The 27,525-nt window shown below is 46.3% G+C and overlaps 1 protein-coding gene across 13 annotated transcripts in view; it reads right to left on the bottom strand.

Annotated features, from left to right (window-relative positions):
* Positions 1-512: 512 nt before the first annotated feature.
* CACNA1I (calcium voltage-gated channel subunit alpha1 I) overlaps positions 513-27,525 on the bottom strand; it is a 164,507-nt gene continuing 137,494 nt past the window's right edge. For 8 of the 13 annotated variants that reach the window (XM_068191296.1, XM_068191298.1, XM_068191299.1 and 5 more), the window contains 20 exons: positions 27,153-27,253; positions 25,981-26,104; positions 25,080-25,148; positions 24,014-24,198; positions 23,552-23,678; positions 22,367-22,492; positions 21,806-21,895; positions 21,203-21,395; positions 19,965-20,116; positions 18,139-18,248; positions 17,407-17,540; positions 16,617-16,687; positions 13,658-13,736; positions 12,979-13,100; positions 11,903-12,241; positions 11,155-11,301; positions 6,948-7,064; positions 6,402-6,570; positions 5,345-5,541; positions 513-3,510 (listed from right to left, as the gene is read on the bottom strand). In XM_068191296.1, the coding sequence (XP_068047397.1) occupies positions 2,806-3,510; positions 5,345-5,541; positions 6,402-6,570; positions 6,948-7,064; positions 11,155-11,301; positions 11,903-12,241; positions 12,979-13,100; positions 13,658-13,736; positions 16,617-16,687; positions 17,407-17,540; positions 18,139-18,248; positions 19,965-20,116; positions 21,203-21,395; positions 21,806-21,895; positions 22,367-22,492; positions 23,552-23,678; positions 24,014-24,198; positions 25,080-25,148; positions 25,981-26,104; positions 27,153-27,253 (3,357 nt within the window). In that variant the 3' untranslated portion in view covers positions 513-2,805. Of the gene's footprint in view, positions 3,511-5,344; positions 5,542-6,401; positions 6,571-6,947; positions 7,065-11,154; positions 11,302-11,535; positions 11,692-11,902; positions 12,242-12,978; positions 13,101-13,657; positions 13,737-16,616; positions 16,688-17,406; positions 17,541-18,138; positions 18,249-19,964; positions 20,117-21,202; positions 21,396-21,805; positions 21,896-22,366; positions 22,493-23,551; positions 23,679-24,013; positions 24,199-25,079; positions 25,149-25,980; positions 26,105-27,152; positions 27,254-27,525 lie in introns of those variants that run through there. The other 5 variants (XM_068191301.1, XM_068191300.1, XM_068191303.1 and 2 more) reach the window with 5 other exon arrangements.

Genomic DNA, 27,525 nt, shown 5'->3' with positions numbered 1-27,525 from the left:
AAGCCTAGAGATATCCATCCAAGGGGCTGCAGTCACCCCATGAGGTCACCACCACCATCTTTTTACCCTTCTTCCCTCCCAGCTATCCCAAGTGCAGGCCATGCTTCTTTCATGATCAAATATAAAGGTGATTTTTAGCACTCCACAAACCTCTGATGTCTCTCCCATTGCTCAGTTGAAACATTTCACAGCCCATACAACTGCCAGGACAGCTTGGAGTCCCACCTCCATGTTCTCTTGTGATAAGCTTCCAAGGAGCACTCTGTGCATTGAAGTGTCTGGGGTTTGGATGGGTTTCAGCTCCTTGGGTTTTTTGGTAAGCCCTACCTCTGGCTTCAAAGCAGCTCTGGGTTTGGGTCGAAGCCTTGTACAACCCAAGTTCATTGTTCAGCCATTTAGGGACTGACTTCCTTCCCTGAGGATGTGAAACCATGTGTCGTGTCCCTCCTCTCTGCCCAAGGGACAGTGAGCAGGGGCAACTCACCCAAAGAACCACCAGTGCAAAAAAAGCATTTAAAAACCCTTATTATTGCTTTAATAAATATGTATTTGCATCCTTTCTGCAAGGACAAGGACCCAGGCTCTCCTGTCCTCTACTCACAGGTCTGACCTCCCTGCAGTCAGCATGCACGCTTGCAACAGAGCAAATTAATTAAGTCTCCACGGTAATTATCCTTGTCCTGGCTGCTGGTCCCAAGTGATGTGCTCGCTGTTTACAACCCTGGTTTGTAAGATGCAGCAGCTGCTTTAAAGTCAGACAGGTCACAATAAAATCAGAACATCTTTTGTGCTGCCCTCTTCACAATGCCAGCTGGGAGACCTCTGTGAGGGCTGCAGAGGCCCACTTGGTCTGAGGAAAAAATGGGACAGGAAGCCCTGCTCCTTCTCCTCATGCTCTAAACATTCCTGTCTCCATTAGGCTGCTATCATCTCCCTGCTGTCCTTCCCAGTCTGTCTTCTCTGACACACCTGAGTGGAACATCCCTGGGGTGGTACATGACATCCAAAATCCTTTGTTCCCCTTGGGTGGTTGGTTTTCCTACCCACTTGCAAATCTGGGAAGGGTACAAAACCTTGGAGTTGCTGCAGGAGGAAATGCAGGCTGGTCCTGCCAGGAAGGAGACTTGTGCAGTTGTACCTCTGGAAAAACAAAGAGGGATGCAGCCTCTGGAAGCCTTGTTGCAACCACATTGGAAGAGGATCATGCTGGACAGAATCCTGGATCCTGAGGCAGGTCATGGATTGAGGTGCTGTTCTGACCTCACCCTCTGGAATCCTCCCCGCTCCCAGTGCCCTGCGAGGCAGAGCCAAGGAGAGCTGCAGTTCTCCTTGTCCCTCTCACCCATCTCTCCAGCTGGTGAGCCAGTTGGCCTGGACACAGCACACATCAGCATCCTTACAATGGCATGCACACACAAACACACACACACTCTCCAATCAGTATTTGCTGCTCTCCATGCCCATGGCTGGCACTGATTAGGACTCTGGTCCCAGCTACACTGATGCAAACCAGGAAAATGCCAGAGGATGATGCTAGGGAGGAGACAGAACCACCACTGAGCTGAGAATGTCCTTGCAGGGTCTTCCCACTGGAACTCGGAACAGGGTTAGCCCTCAGTCAAGGGACTGACTGTGTTTTGTGTTGTTGAAGCCCCCTTTGCTTTTATGTCTTTTTTAATACTCTAGGTTTTGTATTCTTTTAATATATATAGCTATAGATACAAAAATAACAGGTTTCTCTAGGGATAATTTTTGCACCTTTAGGCTTCTAAAATAAAATATCACAATTACTGCAAATAAAAGGGGGAAGTTCGATTTCCTCTCCCCTTTTTACTTTCCCCTTCCACTCTACTTCTCCCACTCCAAATATCCCCATGAGCCTTGTAATTTTTTCCCTTTGTAGTTTTCTTTCTTTGGAAAATGAAAAAAACAAATCCACAAAACAACAACAAAAATAAGCCATGTAGTCTCCATTCCTCCTTCTATGAGCGTGCCCGCTGTGTTCACACATTCCCTTCAAAGCAAGGCTTTTCACCTCAAAACGTTTCCCTGTGGTCCATGGCTATTTGCTTTTCTCTGTTGCTGGGGCCAGATTTTCACCTGCTGTAAATCAGCATGAATTCACCTCAAGCCAGAACTCTGCTGCTTTACACCAACAGCATGTTTTGCCAATTTATGCTCATCCTGAAGATCTGGCCCACAATTTTTAACCTTGGAAATGGAAGCATGGACAATAAAGAAGTTCCCAGAAACACCCAAGGCAAGCCCCAGATGCTCTTCCCTTGCCGCTTACCCTGCTTCCCTTCCCTTCACCCCCACCCTCACAGTTTGGTGTAGCAGCTCCTTTAGGCCTCCCATTCTCTTGTTCCTCCTTAGCACTTTCTGAAATTCATAATCTCTCAGTAAAAAAAATAAATAAATCGATCTCTCTATATATGTATACATATATAACTAAACAGCTGCCACATGGCAGTCACCTGGCTGGAGGGTTGTGTCCCTGCCAGCCCCATGGCCTTTTCTTGTCACTATAGTCTCTGGGGTGGTGGTCCAGGTCTTGCCCTCAGGCAGGACTGTTCCCGTATTGCTTGCACTCTCCCACACCTCTGAGGTACGGTACCAGAATATTTATTATATATATATGTATATATATATATATATTTACGTATATATATATATATTTATAAATTTTTGTTTGCCTGTTTTCTTTTTCTTGCAAATCCTTTGGAATTGCTGCCAAGGAGAAGCTAATGAAACATGCTCCCCATGTCAGCGGCCGAATGCTCCCTCCCTGCACCTCAGGGACCCTCATCTGTTCCTCTTGCTGACTCCGTCTCCCAGCTCCAGCCCGGAAGGAAGCGGGGAGCTGCGGTCCCCTGTCCCCAGTCTGCCGGGGCCATCCGGCTCCTCTCCTTCCCTGGGCGAGGGGGTGTCCTTGCAGAAGTCCGTCACCCAGGAAGGCATGGAGAGGAAGCCGCGAGGGTCAACGGTGTAGAAGGGCTTGGCGTGGTGAGCGGCGGGGCGGCGGGGCGAGGGGCTGGCGTGGAGGCTGCTGGTGCTGCTGCACTTCTTCACCACGGTCAGCCCCGGAGGGGGCGGCGAGAAGAGCGAGGTCAGCGAGAGGCTGCTGAGCGTCTCCGAGGGCTCGCTGTTGTTGCCACCCCCGCGCAGGCTGCTGCCCGCCCCCTCCTCATCCGAAGGGTCCATGGAGTCGTGGTGGGTGCAGCCGGGGCTGGTGCTGCCGCCGCTGCTGTGGCTGCGCTGGTGGCGGCAGAGGCTCCGCAGGTTGAAGAGCCCCCGGCCCCGCAGGCTCCGGCGGCGGGAGGCGGGGGACAGGGGGGCTGCCAGGGGTCTTTGGCTGCCCGCCGCCGGCACGGGGCACAGAGCCACGGGCAGGTCCAGGGTGCACTGCGGAGAGTCGCTGAGGTTGAGGCTGTTGTCCTCCAGCGTGGTCTGCAGGCTGCCGGCCGAGCTGCTGCTCCGGCTGTCCAGCGACGTGTCGCTCTCGGGGGACTGGGGAGCGGGAGCGCGAAAACACAGTTCTCAGGAAGGAGATGGACAGTGAGCAAGGGACTTTACCTTATTGGTTTTGGGGGTACTTTGGGGTGTGAAAATAAGCCACTATTACAGAAAGGGGGAAAACTCCATTCCTCTTTCACTGTTCTTTGCTAGGGAAGGGAGCCGTAAACCAACCAATGCTACAAAGAAGTAGCCATGCAGGCTGCCATGGGGATTTCCTTCTGGGCAAGGAGGAGGAAAGGTTTCGATATTTTGAGCTAATTTCATTCTGCTTCAGGATGAATCTGCCCCTCCCACGTGAATGTGCTCCACCAAAGGGAAGGGATGCTGTGTCTGTGAGCCCTGCAGCACCCACCACTGTGCTCTCCCTGAGCACTGATGGTCCAGGAGGCAGCAGAGCTGAGGTTCCCTGTGGGTCCCCACTCATGGCTTCCCTATAAACCTGCCACACAGACTGTGGACACATCTATCAGCTGCAAAGGAATCAAGGGACTTCTGTACAGACTTCCTATTGCTGACATAAAAAAATCAGCAGTATCTGGTGAGAGAAGAGAGGCCCCATGGTTCTTTAGACCAGCACTAGCAGCAACTACCCTTTCATTTAGGGTACAAAGGTGGGGTGCCCTTCCAGCAGGAAGAGGAAACAGCCTTAATTTCCTTGTATCAGGGCTCACCTAGTTAAGCTGCATTTTAGTTGTTTCTAGGAAATTGGTCTGCGATCATCACTGGGACACTGCACTGGGAATGATGCATGTAGGACAGGGAGCAGTCTCCTGAAGCAGTTTCCATAGTTATTCAACACAGTCTTTGTCAAATAATCAGAAGTTTACTAATTTCTCTTTTACAGCAGTTCAATACTTTTGTCCCAGTGGTGTGCCAGTTCCAGGGCTCTACCTCTTTTGTATCTTAATATAAACCAGAAATTTCAACACTGCAACAACTTAGTCTCAGACCAAGGCTAAATTTATCCTTGGTGAATTTATACACATTGGTATAGTGCCAATAGTGTCTGTCATATATAGCTAAATAACATCTGATTTTATTTTTTTTAGTTTGACTGGAACAGAGTGCCCCTGTTCCTGGAGTATCTTCCAAGAACAATAGCAGGGATCTCTACTGGGCTTTCATTTCTGCGTCTTCTGCACTTCAGAGACACCTGATGTCCCCCCGCTTTTATTCTTCTCTTTTGTTAGTGAGAAATAGCTGCCTTTTCAGAAAGAGATGGCACCTTTCTGGGATGCGAGAGTTAAGTGGGCAGTGCAAAACAGTGAGCTTAGGGACACAGTGTGTGGATGGGCACTAAGGGATATGGAGGATGCAGGTGGGAAGAAGCCTGTTCCAATCAAGAAGGAAGAAGCCTGTTCCAGTCAAGAAGGTGCATGACTTGGAGTCACAGTGTTAAGAGGATCCGAGGAGGCTGTGCAGCTGTCACCTCCCTGGCCCACACCATGGCTGCTGTGCATGCAGGTGTCTGCAGCACACCTAGTGCCAGGGACCCAGGGGGGAGCTACAGAGTGACGTGGTTTCATCTTCATGTGGGACCCACTGCAGCTGTCAAACTATTTGTTAATCCAAAGTAGAAGAACAAATGACTTCATGGGGTGAGAGCTATCCAGCACCACTTTGTTATACTACCCTCTCTCCTCCCTACCCTTCTGCATTCTACAGTCCACTGTGCTCCTCCTACAGATCCAAGTTATCCAGGCTACCCAGCCTGTGACCACGACTGCCTCTCTCCTTTCTCTGCTCTCCTCCTTGTTCAGTCCCCTCTGTTTGGGTGGGATGTGAAAATTGAATTTTCCTAGCAGACAGAAGTGAGGTTCCTCACCTGATGGAGAAGTGAGCAGTTCACACCTGGAGATCTCAGTGATGCCCATGAGCCTTGCAGAGAGATCTTAGGAAGGTTGTGTGGACATGAGACTTCCTCAGGCCCTGTTTGGGTGGCAGAGATGGCTGGGTGGAAAAATTCTGTTGGTACAGGTAACAGAGGGGAAGATGCACCTGGAGAGAAGGGTCTGGGAGGGACTGACAGAGCATCAAAAGAAAGGGGAGGAGAACAGAAATAGAAGGAGAAAAAAAGTTGAAGGGTCCTCTGATTTTATTTTGTGCCTTTGCTGCTGTTACACTGAGCAAAGTCTCAGGTCCAACAAACAAAGGATATTCAGGAACATGCACTCCTGGCCAAGAAGCCTCAGTCTGGTGTTCAGACTAAGGATCCCACTTTTTGCACAATAACCTGCACCAGACCTGGAAGACCTAACAGAGCTCAGAGCCATAAGGTGACAGGCCAGCTCTGCTGTTGCTCTCACAGAGAAATGCTGAGCTATACTTGATTCAAGTATATATCACTGCCAGAGGACATTCATCCCAGATCCTGCAAGGCAAGGGACGAAGGGAGATAAATTAAGTGGTGGTTGGGGAAAGTTGGGGACCACAGGAGACCAGGGCATGCTCAAGAGTAGAACTGGAACACTTCCACCAAGGGCAGACATGTGTTACATGTTCTCTGAACCTTTACTTGGTCTCAGGGGGCAGCAGTGTTTTTTCTGTGCTGAGTGAGCACAGTTCATCCAGCTGTCATGTCAGGAGAATCTGTCCCCAGTCTTTTCTGACCGTGCATGGGTGCACTACTGCAAATGGGGATCAGCACTTTCACAATATTGCACAGAGTCATGTCTGAGGGAAGATATAAAAACTAGCAATAAAAATGAAGGAACTGGTCCACCCCCCATTCCTGAAGCAAATTAGCAAACTGAAAGCTAATTTTTGGTTAGTGTAACCCCAAGTCCCATTAACTCTCCCCCTGGCAGAGGGAAAGCAGGAGAAAAACAGAGCTAAACCAAGCCACAGTTTCAGCAGATCTGGAGAACGAGAGCCTTGCTCACCTTTGTTACCTTCATGCTTTAACCAAGACTGAACTGAGTCGAAAGGTGTATTCTCTATTTCACACAGATAACTGTCTGGGTTTGTAGAGCCATCCTCACCGGATGCTGGAAGCAGGCGTTCCCCCAGATAGTCTGCCCCAGTGGTGTCAGGGTTCTCCTGGCCATCCTGCTGGAAAAAATAAGTGAGGACAAAGCCTTGTGAAATTTAATGGAAGATGATAGAGCAGACTTTTCAAAGCCTCAAGAATAACGGATTCTGATAATAACTTCAAGCTAGCTAAGAGATGCTCAATTTTCCAGCCCAAATCGCCTTTTGACTAATTCAGAGGAAGTTACTAACAGCAGTGAAGAGAACTTTCAAATACATCTATTCTTTTGTTCTCCTCAAATCCTACTCCACAGTATGTCTCTATAGAGAAGCTCTTGAAAAATGGCAAGAATTATATTCCTCAGCAGGGACACCTGGATGAATACAGAACACCTGAAATGAGCAGGGGCATAAGTACAGCATATGGTGTAAGGTGCCCATGGCTGTCTGAGGCTAACCTTGATCTCCTTAGGATTCAGCTGAGCAGCATTTCGACTGTCTGACTCATCTCCTAGAAGGATGGAAGAGGACTTGTCTGAGTTGAGGGATAATGCTTCCATTTCAGCTAGCTGGACCTGCAGGAAGGGAAAGGAGCTGTCACAGGTCATGCCTGGAATCCACATTTCAAGAAGTCACACTGTTGATGGTGGATAAGTGAGAGCCTGTAGACCCAAAATCAATTTTAGGTTATATACCTTGGATATATCAGGAACTGCCTAACCCAGAACTGGTCTGGGCAGGAGAATTCCCTTTTTAAGAAAGGTTGAATATACAATCTGCAAGCAGGCTGCTATCACTCCATGCTCCTCTAGTCCAGAATTGGAGGAACGAGTCCTGCATCTGTCACAGCGGTACAGCTGGCCCAAGGCCCTGCAAGTAAAGCCAGGCAGGCAGAGGGGGTGACAGGGCAACCAGCTCTGCTGAGGGATGAGGAGTGGACCCCTCTTTCTGAAGGCACCACAGACAGCCCTGCTTAAACATTAAGTTGCTTTCATTCCAGGGAAAGTCATGCCTTTTGCAATCCATGCCAGTGTCATGCTTTTCATATTCTCTTACCTTCATTACTGACACCCTGTTTCTCTCCAGCTTTCCTGCATCTTGCCTTTCCCCTCTCCTTGAACCTACCCAAGATCTTGACTAACACCGTCTTCCATTCTGTTCATCTCTAAACTCAGCCCCCTCCCACCCACACTTGAGCTCTCCTACTTTCTGAAAGCAAGTCTGACCACTGCATCTCTCTCATTCTTGTGCTTCAGCTCTGCTCCAATCCCATGCCTGACCTTGCTTCATCTCTTGGCCTGTTTCATACCACATGTGCCCCTCTCCCATCCTTTTTCCTCCAAGCTTTTAAATCCCCTCTGCCTGACAACTCTTTCTCACAATGCCTGAAAAGCATCTTTTTCTACCAGCCTAAGCAGTTACTCTGTCCCTCCTGTGCTTGGATTTCCATCACTGGTCTTTGGAGTGCCAGAAGTTTGCACCACCAGCAGCTAACTCTTGAGAGCTGTATTCTGGGTTGCCTCTGTCAGGACAGCTTCTGGCCATGTGTTTGTGTTTGCAAGAGGCAGGTACAGTTCTTGCACCATGACAGCAGCTGAAACATTTGGAGAGATGACTTTTGAGCTGGAAGTTTAGTGGCTTCTGCCAATGCCAGAGACTGGAAGAGGTCTCCATCTGAGGGATAATGCACTTTAAACAAACAGAATGGAAAACTGGAGCTGGATTTAAATAAAGTGCACAAATGGCATCCTTATTTGAAATATTATTCTGACACAGGAACGTGGTGCTGTTCAACCATGGAGAAGGCCCAAAACCAACAACTGCTCCTCAGAGCATGAATGCACAGAGAACCCACAATGAGCTTATGCCAGGGATGCTACACAACCACCAGTCAGCAACAACTCCTGTAGAGAAGCACAGTCTTCATTCAGTCCCACTTAATGTGTGTACTCATCTTTTACTCTCCCAAGTGCTTGCTACACGAAAGCAGCCTTACAGCTGTGCTTGTAGAGACGTGAGCATGACATGTAGTAACATCTGTGACTACCTTTGCTATCCATAAAAAAGGATTTCAACAAAAGCCAGAATAGTCTGTTTGTCACTGGACCACTTGCTTGAAAATTCTGACCACCCTGAGATCTACATAAAACCCACAATCAACAAAGTCATGACTAAATAAACTGCAAGTGTGAAAACACATTTCACTGGTGCTCACTGACAAACTCCTACCATGGCTAAACACACTTCAGTCATCCGTATAGAGAAGTCTGTCAACCATCCCAAGAGTGAAAGGATAGAAATGGCAAGAGAAGAGCTTAGCATCATGAAAAAAGGAGGTTTTGATCTTTTTGCTTCCCTTATGGTAGAATATTTTAAAATCTGCTGACTAAAGATGAAGAACAAAAAGATATTTTAAATTGCAGTGAGGAAGAAGGGGCTGTTGACTACATCCCAATCTATGAAACCTGCCAGGAGCATCAGCCTGAGATACTGAACAATGCACACGTATCCCTTAGAAAACAACTACTTGCAGGTATATCTTTAAGAAGAGACCCACGATCACAAAAACCCTTAATTGTACAAATAATTGGTTTGAAAATAAAGTATCAGGAGCATAATTGGGAAAGGCACTGAGCGCTTCTGCTCAATGCCACAAAAAGCTTAGCACACATTAACCACTTTGAGCATACATTTAAATGTTGTGTCCATCCACTGTGCTCATCATCTTGGTGATTTAAACCACCAATGAAATTGGAGTGGACATTTCTGCCTAATATGTGATTTTTGTCAGAAGGGTGGTTTAAGGCTGATCGGGTGGACAGCAAGCATACTGTTTTTTTCTAACACACATGCGCTTAAGAGCACTAGATAAATAGTTTTGCCTATGTAACTTGCTGTCAGTTGCTTCTGGGACTGTACAATTCAGTCTGTGTATAGTGCTCATTTGGGTATATTGATGTACCAGAGTACACTATAATTTAATGACTCTGTGCATTGCTGATGTTAGCTATGACTCCATATAGTGATTTACTATTTAAATTTCCTCCTTTTTTTTTTTCCTACTTTGAAATATGAAAAGAAGGACATGGTCAGTCCTGGCTTAAAATCCTAAAGTATCACTTTCACTCATATAATCCAAAATAAAATATCTGTATTTTATTACTAAATCCATTCTTGCATAGATAAGTTCTTTTCAATTCCACATTTTAGATTTATTGAAATACCATTTTTGAAAATAATTGATGGCTCTATAACACCCATTAGAAAGTATGATCTAAGAATAATTTTTCAGTTGTGATAATTGCATCAAATTCTTTGCTTTGGCTGTGGGCTGCATTTGAAGATTTTGCTAATCTAGTTTCTTTGCTGGAAAGGTAAGAAAATGGGTTGTTGTCTTCATTCGTAGGCGGGTACTGAAGACTATGTGAGGTTTTCAAATGTAGCAAACTAGCTGCAAATGACTTGACTTGAGGGCAATCATTCTGGACTGCCTTAGATCTCATTTGCTGAGAAAGCTGAGCACCGATTGCTGAACATAAAGACTTAAGTAAAGCAATGGAAATTGCAGTTAATTGAAAACTAGTTATTTGGTTGCATTAATGCAGAATTCATTTGTGAAGTGTCTCAATAAGGATAAACTACAGCAATGTTTGCATTTTGATAGTTTCAAAAGGAAGCAATGGGAAAAAGCAGACAGCTGAGAAGCTGAAAAAATATCAGAGCTTCAGAACTAGGCATCTGAAACCAAACGAAATATTGCTTTCTTCATACGTGAATGGAATGATCTGCCAATAAGAGCTGTTTCCCCAAGCTGCCTTGTTTCTTTATAAGCTATAACAACATATCAAGTCACTTATGGGGAAGGAGAGGGTGAAGTTTGCCACTGATGTACCAATTTACTCTCAGAAGAGTCACACTACTGCTACAAGTCTGACCACACAAAATCAGAGCACCTATGTACAATGAAATTATTTTAAGAAGTAGTTTTCCAAAGCATCTACCAACTTCAGTAGCTCAAGTCTAAGCCATTTTGTCCTGCTCTTAGCAACAACCCTTTGTCAGCTAACAAACTTTCTCAGTAAGCTCACTTTTATTTAGTTTTTGCTCAAACAAATTAACTGGTTTTCACCACAAACCAATCCTTGCTCACAGATGTGACTCTATTCAACAAAATATTTAAACATGTGCTTAACTGATTGACCTCAATAGGGAATAAGCAAGCACATGGTTAAAATGAGGACAAAACACAAGCTTAAATCTCCCACTGAATTGCTCCTGAGTGGTCTCATTGGGGTGAAATCCTTAGAGTCCTCTGTCCAACATGAGCCTGAGCCTAGACTTTTCTTGCAGAATTGAACACAAGAAGAGCTGCCAAAGGATGCCTTCATAGTCATTTCTCTGTGGGTCATTCAGTCCCTCCTGACATGTGTCCTGTCAAGTCTCACTTTTCCACCACCTCAAACATCCATGTGTGGCTGAGGAGGGCAGGCCTGTACTAGAGGTAGTACCAGCACTTCACAACAGATAACAAACACAGGTCAACAAGCTCTACTGTCTACACAATCTACAGTGAGGAGCACACATGGGACGACCTGCGGGCACGTGGGTGTGGGTGTGCAGGTCTGGGGGGAAGAGTCCCCTCACACATCCTCGTACGCAGGTTACCTCTTGCTTGTCATGGTTACACTTCTCGCACATGGCCGGCGAGGAGTAATGATGGAAGACGGAGCCCGATAGGTTATCGATGATCATTAACTCCCCGTCGAAGGAGTCCTTAATAATTAAAGAGACACTGTCCAGCCATAAGTTCTCCTAGGGGACAAGAAAGGGGGGAGGATGGGAGAGATCATTTTAAGAATGTTGAGTTTTTTGCTTTCAAGTTTCATGTGAATTTGGGGCTGGGTTCTCCACCCTGACTCATCTGGAGCAGCATCTTGTTCTGCAGGTACTTGCACAGGGTCACTGGGGAGAACATTTGCTCCACAGGGTGTGTAAAGGTGCCAGAGTTCAAGGAAAAAAAAATTAGGAGGGACAGTATTCACTCACTTTCAGTGCTCACGTCTCCCTTCCAGCTCTGCTGGAGTCACTCACTCTTGATCTGCCATTTCTCCTGCACTCTTCTCCTGAGCTCCCCTCTCAAATTTGCTCCTGCCACACCTTTAGCTGATCTGCTCCATCCCTCCTCTGCTGGCCCTCAGGTTCCTACACCACGATGACAATGAACAGGACACACTGCTGTCATAGCCTTGTCCCTACATGATTCTGTCAACTCAGAAGTCTACTGCTGAAAGCAAACCTTTCACCCTGAGGTGGAAGACTCTGCTACTGCTAAGCCCTCAATCATCTGAGCTGCCCAGCTAATGCCCACAGCTCTATGCTACAGTCTGGTTAGTAAGTTCAAAGGTGTACTCACCTGGGCTGGAGAGTAACATCTCATGCACAGATGTCCTTCAGGTTCTGTTCTACCACCACCTCCTCCTGTTCCTGCTCCTTTTGCCTGTCCTGAATTTGGAGAGCCTGACTTGTGGGAGCACAGCCCGTGAGTAATTTCCATCTCAAGCTCAGCATCCATCTCTGCATCCTCCTGGGCCTCCTTGTTGCTGTCGTCGAGGTGTTTCATGAGCACAGCTACCACCACATTGATGAGGACAAACTGGGCTGTGAGCACAAAGCTGACAAAGTACAGTGGGGAGATGAACTGCAGGTTGCTGAGACAGCTCCGGTCATCGTGGCTGCAGTCACGCAAGGTATCCTTGAGGGGAAGTTGGGATTGAGAGGGAACGATGGAAGGAAGGAAAGACTAAAGTAAGAACAGAAGTTCGGCTGTTCTCTCTGTCAAAAAACGCTGATGCTAATGGAAAGAACAAGGCAGACACTTCCATCACCCCATTACCTTTTGGAATAATTCCCCAAAGAATCTGGGACACTCTCTGTTCATGTTCTGTTTGCTCCAGAGCAAAACTATCCAAGGGCATATGAAGCAAACTTTCAGACCATGACATGTTGTTGCCACCATAGCCCCACACATGTGAACAAGACCAAAAATGAGCAGGCTGATACTACCTTCTCCCATCTATTCTCAAAAGCATCATTTGTGATGAAAGAACTTTCCTTTCTCCATGTCCTCTGAAGGAAGTATTTATTTTCTGTTTTCCTGGTGGCTTTGCAGATGAGTGCCATGTCCAACACACATGTCCTGTGCAGTCCTGACTACACTGGATATTCCCTCAACCTAAATGATTTTCTTGTTCCTCCCAAGGAAAATTGGCACTTTTCTCACTCAGATGTCTCTAGGACTAGATGAGCCCAAGGTGTGAGTTACCATAGTGGGGAGAGAGACTCTGGACCAAGCAGGGACCTTATCTAGCAACCCAGTTTCTGTGTTCTGTTCCCCTTCCCTTTGCTAGCCCAAGCTCTGTTGAACAGACCACACATCAGAATTTCTCTTTCCCCACAAGTAGGAGATCCTTGCCTCCAAGTCCCAGTTACCTTCATGATTCCATTCCAGTTGTCACCCGTGGACACCTGGAAAAGTGTGAGGAAGGCCATCCCAAAGTTCTCGAAAGTGGCATGGCGGCTCATGCCCTCACAGGGGTTTTCATCATTGCACACTGAAAAACAAGGGGAGCACAGAGCGCAACACTCAGGGGAGGATACACTACCAGCCCTTAGACCAACAACAGGCACTCACAACCTGAAGACCTCAGGTAATGAATGGTATCAGCACCCCGCCCAACAGTTGGCTGTTGGCCATCAATATGGAAAAATCCCTGATGGCCCAGCCCCAGGATATCAGACAGTGTAGCTGTTGTTCAGGGTGATCCTCCCAGCATGTCTTTGTGCTGCCTTTCTTCTTGATCAATATTCCATGGCAAGAGATGTAAATAAAATTTCACAGACTTTTCTTGTAATCTTGAAGGCAAGGTCAGGGAAAGAGTGCAGGAAAAGCAAATGTTTAAGAATGTAAGAGAAAATGGAGGCTGCTCTTATTTTGTTAGGCTGTTAGGACAACAACAATTTAGAGGGAAATTCCTCTTACATCAATTATGCATAAGGGAGATGAAGTGCATCAAATAACTCAGTCCTTTTATTGAAGAGTTCTGATTTTGAGAAACCCCGACCAGCATGTCTGTAGCTCACACTGAAGCATGGTCTGCTTGAGACGTACCCAATTTTCCGAAGAGCTCCACTCCTAAAGCAGCGTAGATGAAAAACAGGAGCATGAAAAGGAGTCCAAGGTTTCCCACCTGAAAGCAAACGGCACTGTCAGCCTATCCCAAAGCCTATTTCATCTGTACAGAAAGTGTTTCTGCATTTCCAAGTCTGAAGAGAGCAGCAGTGAAATCCCCATATACAAATGCAACCAAACAATTGCTCAACACTTGTGAAATTTTCAGGGACGGCTCCAGTTGCCATCAGGGCTGGAGGAGGAGCAGGAAGGTGGGAAGAGAAGGCATGGAAAAATAAAGGACCTAATGGGTTTTTTGAAACACTAAACAGTTTCTGGACTGAATGCATGTGGTCACTGGGCCTATGTTAGGATCATCAATTCAGGAATCTAACTTAGTCATTGCAACTGCTGTGCCATCCAAATTCAGGAGAGAAATAAATGATTCAGCCCACCCACTCCCCTGGACTGCCACATCCTGGCTCCCTACATACTCACTGGAAGGAATTATTTCTGATCACTAAATTAGACACCATAGTAAATGCTGTGAAAACACAGTGCTGGGTCTGTGTCTAAAGGGCGTTAAGAAAAGGAAGTTAATAAAAGCTAGCTAAGGACTACATTTCCAAAGGGCTCTTTAAAATTAAAGCTCTATTCACTATTAAAAATTGCTGCAGTGTAACAAAGACAGGAAGGGAATTGAAACAGGACAACTGGAGATGCCTTGTATGCCATTAGCAAGCCAAAATCCCTGATTTGAGTCTGTGCTCTAGGAACAAAAAGAGAAAGGTCAGGAAGAGGAGAAAGTGCAAGGGAAAGGACAGCTTATTTTAAACTACTTCTTTTGGCAAAGCCAATAAATCTTAGAGTATAATATTACAGATAATTCAATTGTCCTCTGAAGACCCAGTGTATAAAATATGGAGACTAGATTCATTCTTTTAATGCTGAAACTGATGGATTTTAGACTTTTAAGTTCAGATTTTAATGCAACTATAAGTATGGAGGGATTTTTTTCCCCTGCTACACAACTTTATTAATCAAAGCCAACTTGTTATAGGAAGTAGAAAAAGCCAGTCAACAGGAAGTCATAGGCTTTGATGCTGGAGGGATTAAATACTGCTTGTTATTATCTTCCAGGGAATACCTAGAGACCAAACTTTCAGACATCTGCTTGCTTTGAGGCAGGTATTACTAACCTCCAAAAGACCTGGCCCACAAACTTGGTTAGCAAAGTAGCCGTAGGCAAATGGGAGACAGAAAAATCAGAAATGAGAAAGTATGGAAGAATATACTTGTGGTTTGTGGCTAGGACCAGAAACAGAGATTCACAGGTTACAGCTGTGCTCTTTGCCATCTTGAGAAAAACACTTAACTGTCTAATGACTCTTTCTCTGTCTACATGACAGGGATATGAATAGTTCCACCTCTCCTATTTATTATCTGTATTTTGGGGGTAGAAGTTGAATCTCATCATTTAAGTGCAAATGTATTGCAAAGTCCTTTTATCAACAGTTTATGGATACTATTTCATCCAGCTCTTAATATCTCTGTGCATTTATCCGGGTTTCAGAATAAACACGCCACAGACATGCAGACACTGGATCTGAAGACCTGCACTGTCCCAGATCCTTTCCTGAGAAAAATCTGTTGTGGCTCCTGGAATGGAAAAGAGCAAGGTGCAATGAAGCTGCACTGAGTCAGTCTGTGGCAGCAGAGCCAGAACTAATAAAAATTCACATTCCAGATCTGCCTGCACTAAGAACATCCTTAATCTCCCCTTCCTTCTACTGTCCAGTGTATCTCAGCCCACAACTATCCTGAATGATATTGTATATCCTATACATGAATTATTAATATTGTTGTTATTACTATTATTATCATAAACCACAAATAATTATTGCTTAATAAAAAGCATGGAAGATCAGACAGAGCTCAGGATCCATAAAAGATCACAGAGTTTCCTTTTCACTTTTGTGCCATCATATTCCACTAATTCAGATTGACATTTATTGTCACCAACACCAGAAGTAAATTCCCTGGGTAACTACTCATGCTGTTTTCAGATTGATTCCCAGCTCATCATCACTCACCAGCACTGGCACATTAGCTGATAAATCAACTGACAAATGCCTGTGCATTTTGATATCATGCAGTAGAGCTGCCTTCTCAGAGCCTGCCAAGGGACCAGTCTGATGTATGATCCACAGAGCCACTTGGCGCCATTACTCCTTGCTTAACAATTCTCCCTCAACAATCCAAAAGGAAGGGGACCAGACTCCCTGACTGTTCATCCATCACAGAGGATGCTCACAGTGGGCTTGAAGCCTGTGTAAAGCACCGTGTCAGCATCTCGTTTGGGAGCAGCTGCCACTCACAGCTCATGAGATCCTTCTGTCTCCATGTCTTGCAGCAGACACTTAACTGCCGGCTGTGTGAGCCACAACAGAGCGTGTCACTGCTTCTCATGCATGAGATGCTCAGAAACACAAAGGGATCCAGGAGGAGGAAAGAAGAAAAAATAGGAAGGGGGAAGCACTGGCTAAGAAAAGGAGAGTGCGAATGAAGGAGAAGGAGGGAAAAGGTGGCACATTCAGGGAAGGGTGAGAGCTGAAGTGACAGAAAGATGTCCTTTCCTCCTGAAATGGCTTCCAATTACTCTTTCCTTCTTATGGAGAGGGGAGAAAGGAGCTAAGGACTAGTTGCAAACAGTTAGACACTAGCTAGATGTGATGGGAAGAAATCTACCCTTTATCCAGGGGTAAAGCCTTATTTCTTTCACAGGCTGGAGAAGAGAGATGTGAGGTGAGCTTTAACCCCATGAATGACACAAGAACTTGGACATGACCTTCAGGCAGTTGCCTGCACACCACAGTAGACACCACCTCTGAGACCCCACAAGAATCAACCCTTTGGGAAAAGGGACAGAAGAGGAGAGTCTTTTGGGAAGAAGTTTTACCTGTGGCAGGGCTTGAACAACTGTATCCAGCAGCGCTCGCATTCCTGTGGCCATCTTCAGTAACTTCAGGACTGCCACAACAAGCACAAGAGTAGTATCATTCAGACTGAGCTCAGAGGCATCCTTTGTGTGACTTACTAATAACAGTAGCATAAGACACATGTCCTGTCTCTCCTTGGCCTAAAATAACTGGATTTTCCCCTCATTCCTCTTCTTGCTTTTGATGGTACAACCCCAGTTGTTCCTTCTTCTCAAGTTCATATCCTTTTTACCAAATATTTTGTTTTTGCCACCCATTTCTATTGGGCTGCTTCTGCTTCACCCAGACACTCTAGCCATATGCATCTTCCCAGGAATGTGTATCCTAATTGTCCTTCTGCTTTGATTTTTCCTTCTATCACTTTCTCTCCCTTTAGCCATCACTGTTATACCATCTTGGTATACCTTGGCCACCACCTTACCTGGCAAATTTCAACCTGCTCGATGGCCTCTGCTCCCCACACCACTACTATAGTTGCCCCAGAAATGAGAAACAGAGAAAGTTCAGCTCTCACATGATCTGCCCCTCCCTCCCAGTGCTTCACCTCCCAGGGAATCAGAAAACCTGAGCTTCTAGGTTGTCCTAGATCCTAGAATCCCTACTGGGATGTGATGAAGGACACCTCAGAGGCTCCTCGAGGGCTGGGGACAGGGCAAGCTCAAAACTTTACAGCCACTGCTCAATGAGTCATGGCACCAAGATGCACTCGATGGCCACATGCACCCCTGCTCTGGCCAGCGTCTCTCTCACCCCGGGCGATACGCAGCACCCTCATGATCCGGATGATTGTGGGGTTAATTGGGAGAGCAGCGTTGATTTCAATCTCTTCCAATGTGATGCCCATGACAGACAGCAGCACAATGGCCAGATCTAGCTGGTTCCACCTTTAGAAGAAAAATTGAAGAGAATAAATGAAGATGGAGTTATTCCTGAGAAAGAAAGGCACTTTTCTCCACTTCATCCTAAACATTTCCTTATATATGAGTTCAAGGCCCATTCTGAGTCAGCCTATATGGGCTTTTCCAGAGAAACAGAGATTCACTTTGCACACACCCTGAGCAGCCAGAGGCAAGCCAGCCTGATTTGAAAGCATGGAGCTGTGTTACTATGGCGCTATGCTTTGACTAATGGGCTCAGCTTTTTACGGCCTTACTATCTTGAATCAACTTTGCTATATATGTTCTTCTTTGGCATGCTCACAGTTTGCCTCAAGGGCAGGAGAAAAAAATGTCTCTCTCTAACCTCTTCTCCTTTGCTTTCTAGCCTAACCAGCAGACTGCAACCAAGAGGCAATTTTTGGACAACTCTTGCTATTGCCTAGGCATTGCAGCTTGTGGAGGATGAGGTTAGGTCCATGTGTGTAGAACTGGGAGGCAGTCAGAGCACTCTGCCACTACTTCATAGTCTAGATAGGGCACCATCCCTAAACCTCTACTCCAAACCCAGCAGTCCCACAGCTACAGCTGACAACCCTCTGCTCACCTGTCTTTGAAGAATCGTCGCAGACCAAATGCCACCAGCTTGAGGACTGCCTCAAACACGAAGACAGTGGTGAACAGGTAGTTGCAGTATTTGAGGGCGGTCTCCAGGGACTGCCACAGAAAGAGAGGGAAAAGAATTGAGGCAAAAGAAACATCAAACACATAACCCTGCTGTGTGAGGACTCTCCTAAGTGCCAGGAACACATCCTGGGGTGCAGAAGCTGCCCCAGGTATTCATTCTGGGGTGGAGAAGTGGCCCCACACTTCCTACCTACTTGAATGTGGAGGTCGCCTACTAAGGGCAACCACCAGCCAGCCCCTCTGCCTATGTTCTTCTCAGGATCAGTTACTGCTCCTTTCTTCTGTACTGTTCAGCATAATCTGGAGGAGGAGGCTATTGCAAGAGGATCCACAAAATGCCATCAGGCTTTTCTTCTGCCAGTAGCCCGTACCACCTGAATGACACTTTGTTAATGACACTGGCATAGCTATCAACCAGGAGTGAAGCACAGAGGTTACTCTGGTTGTGGATTCAGGTCATCTCTGACCAGAGGAAATCCTGCTGTGCCTTGGTCGGGTGCCTGCACATCACATCTCTGAGCTGTTTGGTTTCTGGTTATTTTACATGCTGCCCCTTCATGACCACCAAGAACCAGTGTGAGCAGTGGGCAGCTTTTGGTGGTATTTTGTACTGGAACGGTTTGAAGTGCTTTGAGAAGATTGTTTAACAGAGCCTGACAGCAGGCTGGCTTGGCTGAAGCCATGTTCTAAAGAAAGGAGCTGAAGAGTAAGGAAGAAGAGTGACTTGTTTAAGAACAAAGATCTGATGTGAGGACACCAACAGATAAAGGTTGAGAGTTCCTGAAATATAAAACTGGGCACCATCTAGGGCAAGGTGAAAGCTGAGCAGTTGGGCAAGGTGAGCAGGAAACAGAGGAGCCCAGCGATAGATTTGAATGAGGACAGATTCGGCTCCTGATCAAAGCCTGAGTTACCTCAGACAATCTCTTCAGACACCAGAGCTGTCACCTAAACCAAGGGTCTTCTGAAGAGAAAACTGAAATGTCACTGGGCAGATGTCATGATGAATGCTTTGTTTACATATGGAGTCAGAAGGCTCCTTTGATATGTGCAGTATACATTTTGCCCACCAGTCATCTACAGCTTTGCCAGGAACACTGAGAGGAACATGGTCTGTACCCAAGAAAAGTGTAAAACTTATTTGGCCTCCAAGGTGCTGTATTTGGAACCACACCCTGCATCTGAGAGAGACTCTGCTCAGCACTTTGGCAGCTTCTCTTATGAGGAAAAGAAGGGTAAAGATGGCCCATCCCATGACATATAACCAGTCACTCTGGTTCTCTCAGCTGAGGCCCTGTGGCAGAGGAATTGGGCTGACATTTGGAAATCTGATGCAAAGCCTGAAGCTCCCAGGACACTGTTGCTTCCACCACTCCTATTAGGATCCAGGGGAACATGAAAAGCAGAGCAGGCAGCTAAATTTGGGTGACCCACATATCCACTTACTAATATAAAGCACAGAGACTTAATTGCATCATGCTTTCTAGGGGCTTGACTCTTGTTCAGACACCTTCTCTCTATTGATTTTAATGGATAACAAGTGTCTGAGTAGGAACTACCTTTCTGGATACACATGAAAATCTTCATACACATTTGCCTACCACAAAGCTAATTCCTACAAAACCTTAACAGTAGTTTTTAGAGACACCCAAGTGTCCTACTTATGCTCGTGGGCAGTAGTCACCAGAGAGCTGTACCAAAATGACAATGTCTGGAGGCAGGACTTATCTCCATGATCTCACTCACCACAGGTTGGTTGTAGTGCTCCAAGGACATAGTGACCACGTTGAGGCAGATGATGAAAGTGATGAAGATGTCCAGATAGTGGCTGGTGCAGACCGAATGAATAAGGAGGCGTATGTGGCAGTAGGTAGCATAGTACGGCAAACGCTGCGCCTCTTCAGTGGAAAGAGGGATATGGGCAGAGTTAGGAAGAAATTAGAAGAAAGAGAGAAATGGGTAAGAAACACTGAGGAGGGAGAAGGCATAAGCTTGGTGATAGGTATTGAAAGGAATTGGAATGTAGTTGGGAGAGAGAAAAAACAGAAAAGAATAGGTAAAGGATGTAAGGAAGAAGGGGAAAATTAAAAAAAAAACACTGAAAGAAGAAATGGGGGAAAATATGTAGGAAAAAAGACAAAGAATGGGATACTAGAAAGAAAATCTAGTAGACTGTGTTTGTGGGAATGGTCCTAAATCAGCATTTCATGTCTTGACAAATTAAGATCACTTTTGATAAAAGGGAGCAGATGGTTCAAGGAGAGGCCCTGGGGTGTTATAGGAGAGAAGGGGAAAACTGGAGCAGAGGAAAGGAAAGCATGCCCATAGGCTGTGAATGGAAGTCTGGGCAGTAGGGATGATTTCCAGAAGCAAGTATGCTTCAGCAAATTTTATCTAAAGGTAACACAAAACAGGACAGAAACACTAGGAATAGAAGGTTTCCTTTACCACAGAGGGTTTGAGATCTGAAGGAGTGACACTGCAACACTAGGGTCACTGGGACAAAAAACACAGCGGTCTTCCTCTTTCCCCCCCCCCCCTCTTATTTAGATTTGGGTTTAAACACAAAGAATGGTCTATCCAGGTTCTTCTTCAACCACCAGCTGAGCTGCAGGAAGTCCAGGAGGGACTCTACCCCAAGCACAGGAAGCGTATCCATGTGTGCACACCCCATGCCAACAATGCCTGTCAGCATGTGCACAGGGGTGTTTTTGGTACATAATCTCCTGAGGAGCAGGGTGCTAAAACCCTTCCCCAGTGCCTTCCCTGGACTCCCAGCAGACCTCCTCAGCCACTCCTCTTCCCCAGACCGCCCCAGTGAGGTGTGTGGTGACACAGCAGTGGTGCGAGGAGGAAGGCTGAGAGCACGGCCATGAGCAATGGATTTTGGAGACCAGCTCATTGGGAAAGAAAAATAAGAGGAAAAGGTTTTTCTCAAAAAACCTTGGCCTACGAACCAACCAAACACTTAGGCTGTGCCTTACTCCTTCGCTTCTTCTCCAAGCGTCGCAGGCGCTTCTCCTCCCGCCGGCGCGCCTCCTCAGCCTCCTGGTGCTGCCGGCACTTGTGGAAGTTCTCCACCACCACCCCCACGAACATGTTGAGCACAAAGAAGCTGACGATGAGGAGAAAGGAGATGAAGTAGAGTAGCATCCAGGGGTTGTTGTTGATCACTGGCTGTAGTGGGAGGAGAATAGAGGCAGACATTGTCTTAGCAGTAGAGGAATTGGGTTGCAGTGGGTGGCAACCCAACAGATCCTGCTTTACAAGGTATTGAAATAACCATGTGTGGGCCAGGAGGGAGCCAGCATGCCCAGAAAGACACATGGCATTATTGCTTCTTCACTACAAATAGATAAAAGCCCACTGACCCTACATAGCTACAGCTACACCTTCCTGCATGGACTAGAGAAGGCCATGGACCTGACCTCTTGCAAATAGGTGAGCAAAGGATTCAGAAGAAGCCTGGAAGGGACTCTTGGTTTCAGGGAGGTATCTGAGGTATCTGAAGCAGGATGTTAAAGGATGCTTCTGCCTTGCAGGCACAAGGAAAGTGAAAAGGTCCTTTCACAAGAAAGTCTATGTACCTGCTGGTCAACAGCCACAGCATCGAGTCCATTATACATAATATTGACCCAGCCATCCTTGGAAGCCAGAACAAAGAGGGACATCAGAGCCTGCAACATATAAAATAAAGCTGATGTGAAGCAGGTGCAACTGGCAGGCAGGAAAAAAAATTATTGTGGGTTTATGCTCTAGCACACACAGCACTGAAATACTCTACTCTTTGTGTCTCTGCACACATCAAAACCTGCTCTTTCCCCTGTGGAGGACAGGGATGGGGTGACAGGGAGCCATGTGCAGCCAGACCCACCAGAGAAGAGAGTTTGTGAAGAACATCATCTTCATGGCAGGAGAAAAGAGAAAATCAAGCTCTCTGCTGCCACCACTTTTCTTTCCCACTCATCCTGTAATTGTCATTCTGATACCAACCCACTAGTGACACAGCTTCTGCATGGACATGCATGCCAAATAACTGCTCCTTCTGGCCCAGGCATTGGCTTTCCAGGCACTGCATCTGTTCCCTGGGGTGGAGACAAACCCTGTGTTGGGTTCCCATCAGAGGGAGGGGCTGTGGGCAAACTCACCTGTCCCAGATTGTCGAAGTTATACTTGTGGTGCACCCACTTGTAGTTGGCGGCCATGCAGTCAGACCGGTTGGTGATATTCCTGATGTCGACCCCCAGGCAGTGGTAGAACTTGCCCTTGAAAAGCTGCAGGAGGAGAGTGACCCTATCAGCCCCGTTCCCCACAGGGTTTCCCATGCTCCCTGGGATGTACTGAAGTTGCCAAGATGCTGCATGGCCCGCAAGACTGCAAGCCACATAGAGCATGACAGGGACACCACCAACACAATGCACAGCACAGGCTCAACCATTGCAAAGGAGCCAGGACCACCCTTGTAAGCTCACACTTGGCTTTTCAGCCTCCTCCATTGCTCCGGGCCAGCAGTGACTGTAAGCCCACCATATGACAGCCCTTAAGGCAGTCTTTCTGGGTACAAAGGGAAAAAGTATCTTCTAATCAGTCCTCTAGAGTAATCTTCACTCCCTGCTTCCCAGTTACTGAGAGTGCTGATGGGAAAAGAAGATCTCATTTGAGGGTAAAGAACCAGAAAAAACATCCTCTTCTTCTCATATATATTTTTTCACAAAGCTGCACTGCACTTCTGTGACTCTTCTGCCCAGGGCTCTTTTCCCCATATGGAAGGTACTGGATTGTGCATTTGTACAGATGCATCAGAGCAAACTAAGTATAGCGCATTCCCTGAGATGGAAGTAACGCCCACACCCTTGCTCCTCTGCAATGCAACAGCCAAAAATAAAGAGGATTAAATAAAAAAATTAAAGAAGTTGGTGGGTGGATTTAGGGCTCAGAGTGAGGGGGAGAAAGAGAGCTGACTGGGGGCAGGGTTCATGTGAGCAGGCACTGAGCTGCTTGCCCTTGTGGGGTGACATGGATGGGTTCTGTGCTGTGCCAGCCCTGGGCTCTTGCTGGGACACTGACCCAAACCCTGACCCAGCTGCTGCTAGGTGTGAGCACTAACTCCTCTCATGTCCGGCAATGCCTGCACTTGCTGAGCACCTGTCTGTGCTTGCCAAAGGCTGTGTCATTATGGAGATGACTTGTGGAAGAGGGCAAACACAGAAAATTCACTGGCTTCCCTGTCTCTCCTGCTCTGCTTGGCTCTCTGTGTCTGTTATAGGACCTGGGGATACAGGTGCCTGTGGGGTGGGGGCTCAAGGGCTGTTTGATGGACAGCAACGACTTACCTGCACACCCAGGATGCCAAAGATGATGAAGAAAGCACAGCAGATGAGGACAATGTTTCCTATGGGTTTGAGGGAAGAAATGAGTGTCTCCACCACCAGCTTCAGACCAGGGGCTCGACTGATGACTCTGGAAAAGAAGGAAGGGGAAGGGTGAAATTGAGACAGGGCAGGGATGTTTGGCCTAAGCTAAGCATTTTCAGCAGCAGAAGACTCCTGTCTCCATGTGCAGTGACCCCTCAGTAGAGATCCCTCCCCTGTGGTCAAAAAGCCTTTTCTCTCCCATGGATTTGTTCTTTCATGAGGTACCTCCAGCATTAGACCCATATGGCTAAGGGCCTACTTGTGGCTTACTGCTTGTTAGAGACCACACTTTGCCTGGGACAGATGGATCTGACCCTGGGACCCCTCCTGGGGATAACCAATGGGAAGAGGGGGCCAAGCAGGGCTCGGTGGGGTTCTGACCGGAGGGGACGCAGGGTGCGCAGCAGCCGGAGCACTCGCAGCACCCCCAGGATTTTGGCACCACCAGCAGAGGCCACTGAGACCACAATGTCAATGAGAGACACAAAGACCAAGAAGCCATCCAAGATGTTCCAGCTGCTGCGGAGATAAGCCTGGTCCCCAAAATACAGGCCTAGAGAGACCACCTGGAAGAGAGGAGAGAGAAGAGGGGGTTAAATGGCTCCTATGTTACCTGGTAGAGGGCAATTATGGAGACAATGGGAGGAGGGGGAATAGTTATCAACTCCTCATGACACTGAAGTGTCATCTCATAATATTTTCATTTCACCTGGATGTTTGTGAAGGAAAACACCTTTTTTCTGCCTCCCTGAGTAACGTGACACTGTAGGGGACACACAGGAAACCTTTCTCTGCCACACCAGAGACTTGGGGAAAGTCTCCTGGTTCAGAGATCAGCTGGGAGGTAAAGTCAAGCACCAAATCCACATATTGGCTCTTAAAGGGGTAATTTGTCTGTCAGCAGTTCTCAAAAACAGTGGGTGCTACAGAAATTGGTGGCCACAGGGAAATATTAACATCCTGCAAATCACAGTCAAAATTCAGATATGAATTTTAGGGATTTAACTTCCAGCACACCGTTTTAGGACTTTTTCCCAAATATGAGAAGGGTAATCAGAAAACAAGGTTTTCTGATTGTTGCAAAGTACTTTGACATCTATTGAATAATTATCTCAACTTTGTGCATGTCATTAATATTGCTGTAATGTCCCCCATTCTTGCTCCAAGAGAAAGGGAATGGACATTTGACATTATTACAAAATCCATACTTGAATATAAGCTATCCTTCATGAATACTAAGATCCAGCTGGATCTAATGCCTATGATAAACATCTCCTCTATGCCTAACAAGACTGGGCTGAACCCCAGGCAATATCTGTCTTTATAAAGTTAGAGGGAAGGACTGGCACACCAAAAAGATGAACACATTTTAAAAGGATCTTGAGCAAACATGAACAGTGTTTCACACTGGAAAAAGGCTCTGAGATGTTCTTCTCTAGTAACTTACCTTCAGTGTCATCTCAGCTACAAAGATTGCTGTGAAAATGTAGTTGGACACAGTGAGAAAGATTCTTTCCTAGAAAAAAGAAAAAAAAAACAGAGAAAATTAAGAAAATACTTACATGTATTTTGACGACTTCTTGTTACTCTGTCAGTCCCCTCTGATGATCTTGATATTTTTGCATTCCTGTGAAGGGTCTGAAAGTTGATGAAATAAGGGAGAAGCACTTGGAAGAGGTCAGTGCTAGGCAGCTTTCAGCTCATATACCTTGGCTGGGACAGGATCCTACGCAGCTCTGCCAGACCATAGAGGATGAGATTTTTTTGCATCCTGCAGATCTGGTTTCAAGGCAGCCTCTGCCCTTTTCTGCCAATGCTGCTCAGACCTAACCTGCTGCACTGACCTGGCACTCCTTCCCGAAGAGCTGCTGAGCACAGACCACTGATTGTGTCCAAGTGCAGCAAAGTCTGGGAGTCAGCTAAGGCAGACAAGCAGAAAAAGTAATTTCACTTGCCAGCTTGAGCCACCTCCAAGATAGCTCAAGAGCAGCATACATGAATGATGATGTGCCATTCCTAGAGCATGGAAGTTACTTCTATCTCTCAGTTCCACTCCTTGTCCCTTTTGCCATTCATCCCTTATATGCAGGTTCCTGGAGGAGACTCTTACTTTCCAAGACAGAAGGAACTAGACTTTCTGTATTATAAACTGGGTTGCCCCATTATAAGAGTCTGCAGGGGAAACATATTTATGTCAACTACTAATATTTCTGTATTTGAACAGATGAGTCGGGGCTGGTGTTTAATGCTGAAGTTCTTCCAGAGATCATACCAGTACCAGGAACACTCAGGAACCACTTACTGTTAGAGGTTGTGCTAAAAAGTGGGTGACAGGTAATGGTTCTCACCGTGCTTCTGTGTTCAATCTGGGGTCTTTCCAGGGCAATGGTGATGCAGTTCAGGAAGATGAAGGCCAGCACTACGTGGTCAAAGAGCTTGTGAGCAATGATGGTTTGGCAGAGGAGGCGAAACCTGCAAGAGAGTTCCAGTAGGCACCTGTGCCTCGGGCAGAACGGATTTAGGAGCAAAGAGGACACAGAATTAAGCATTCTGGCCAAAACTGGGCTCTGATATAGCAGCTTTCCTACCTCTGATACTGATATCCCTTGGAATGGCAATAGTCCAGAGTGGTAAATGGTCACATAGGGAGCCTGGAGCAGAGCAAGGGCAGAGCAATGTGCTGAACCTCTGTTGATTTCTCCAGTGCTAGAGGGGTATCCTAACCACTATGACCCTGTGCTCCTCTCTTGCCTTGTAAAGAGGCTGAATTCCAGTTTTCCTCCCAAAGTCACACTTTGCACCACCCCACAGCAAAGAGGCCACATGCTGAAAGCTCAGGAGAGGCAGGTAGGTTTGCAGTTGTGGGGACCACACTTCTGAAAGACACTGTATACATTAACATAGGTGTCACACAGAGTAAAATGCTCTCTCTCGTGACCTATAATGAAAGCCCTTTCTTTTCAAGGGGTAATATGCATGGGTGAGAATACTGTTAGCTGAGGTACATGGACGTTTTCTCCTGGTGAGATCTCTACAGGAAGAATTCAACCCAAATTTCCTTTTTTTAGGCAAGAAGAATTCTAACTTTATCCTAAAAGATGTGATATAATTGCTGGTAAGTTGGTACTGGTACTGTAAATTAAATGAAGATGCTATTCTGGTACCAGGAGAGAAAATATCAGTATTATGGAGTCATCAATAATATATTCTTTATCCTCTTTGTGTTAACATTAGTATTCCCTGCCCTGCTTTGCTATAAATATTTATGATTACGGAAAATAAAAATTGGATGCTCCCAAGGGAGGGAAGATCACAATAGCTATTTAGGATGCTCAGCTTTCCTTTCATTGCCACAATCTAGGAAAAGAAATGCTGTTTGGCTGTAGAAGGGACAGAGGAGAAAATATGCATTCTCAGCTGCTAAGTTTGAAGTTGCTACCTAGCATCAGGGGATACAGCCAGCAGAGCAACAGTATCTGCCCCATCTTCTCAACCCTCTCATGGCAAAAGCTGCACAAACCTGTTCTGTGGAGAGAAGAGATATATGGACCAGTCTTCCCGTAACTCACACCAGTCTGGCTTATAGACTTCCATCATCTTCCGGATGCGAAAGCACAGGCTCTGTAGGGATTCAGCAGAAGCAATTGCCACTGGTCACCTTCCCACTTGCCTGAGAGAGACATTCTTCCTTTCACATCTGACTCAAACGCACCACTACCTGCTTTTCTTTAATCCCTCGATTGAGAAAATCAACTCTAAGGTAACAAGTCATGGAAAAGAAGTCAGAAGCTGCTTTGCCAGGGCTTGTTTACCTCTTGGCATCTGATTTCCTTCCCAAATAATGAAAAATAAAACTGCTGGTGTCCCTTCTAGAAAGATGCTGTCCCATGATG

This window comes from Anomalospiza imberbis, chromosome 5 (genome assembly GCF_031753505.1).
Source record: "Anomalospiza imberbis isolate Cuckoo-Finch-1a 21T00152 chromosome 5, ASM3175350v1, whole genome shotgun sequence".
Lineage (NCBI taxonomy): Eukaryota > Metazoa > Chordata > Aves > Passeriformes > Viduidae > Anomalospiza > Anomalospiza imberbis.
The sequence above is the reverse complement of the archived record's forward strand: the minus strand, read 5'-3'. Positions and strand labels throughout refer to the sequence as shown.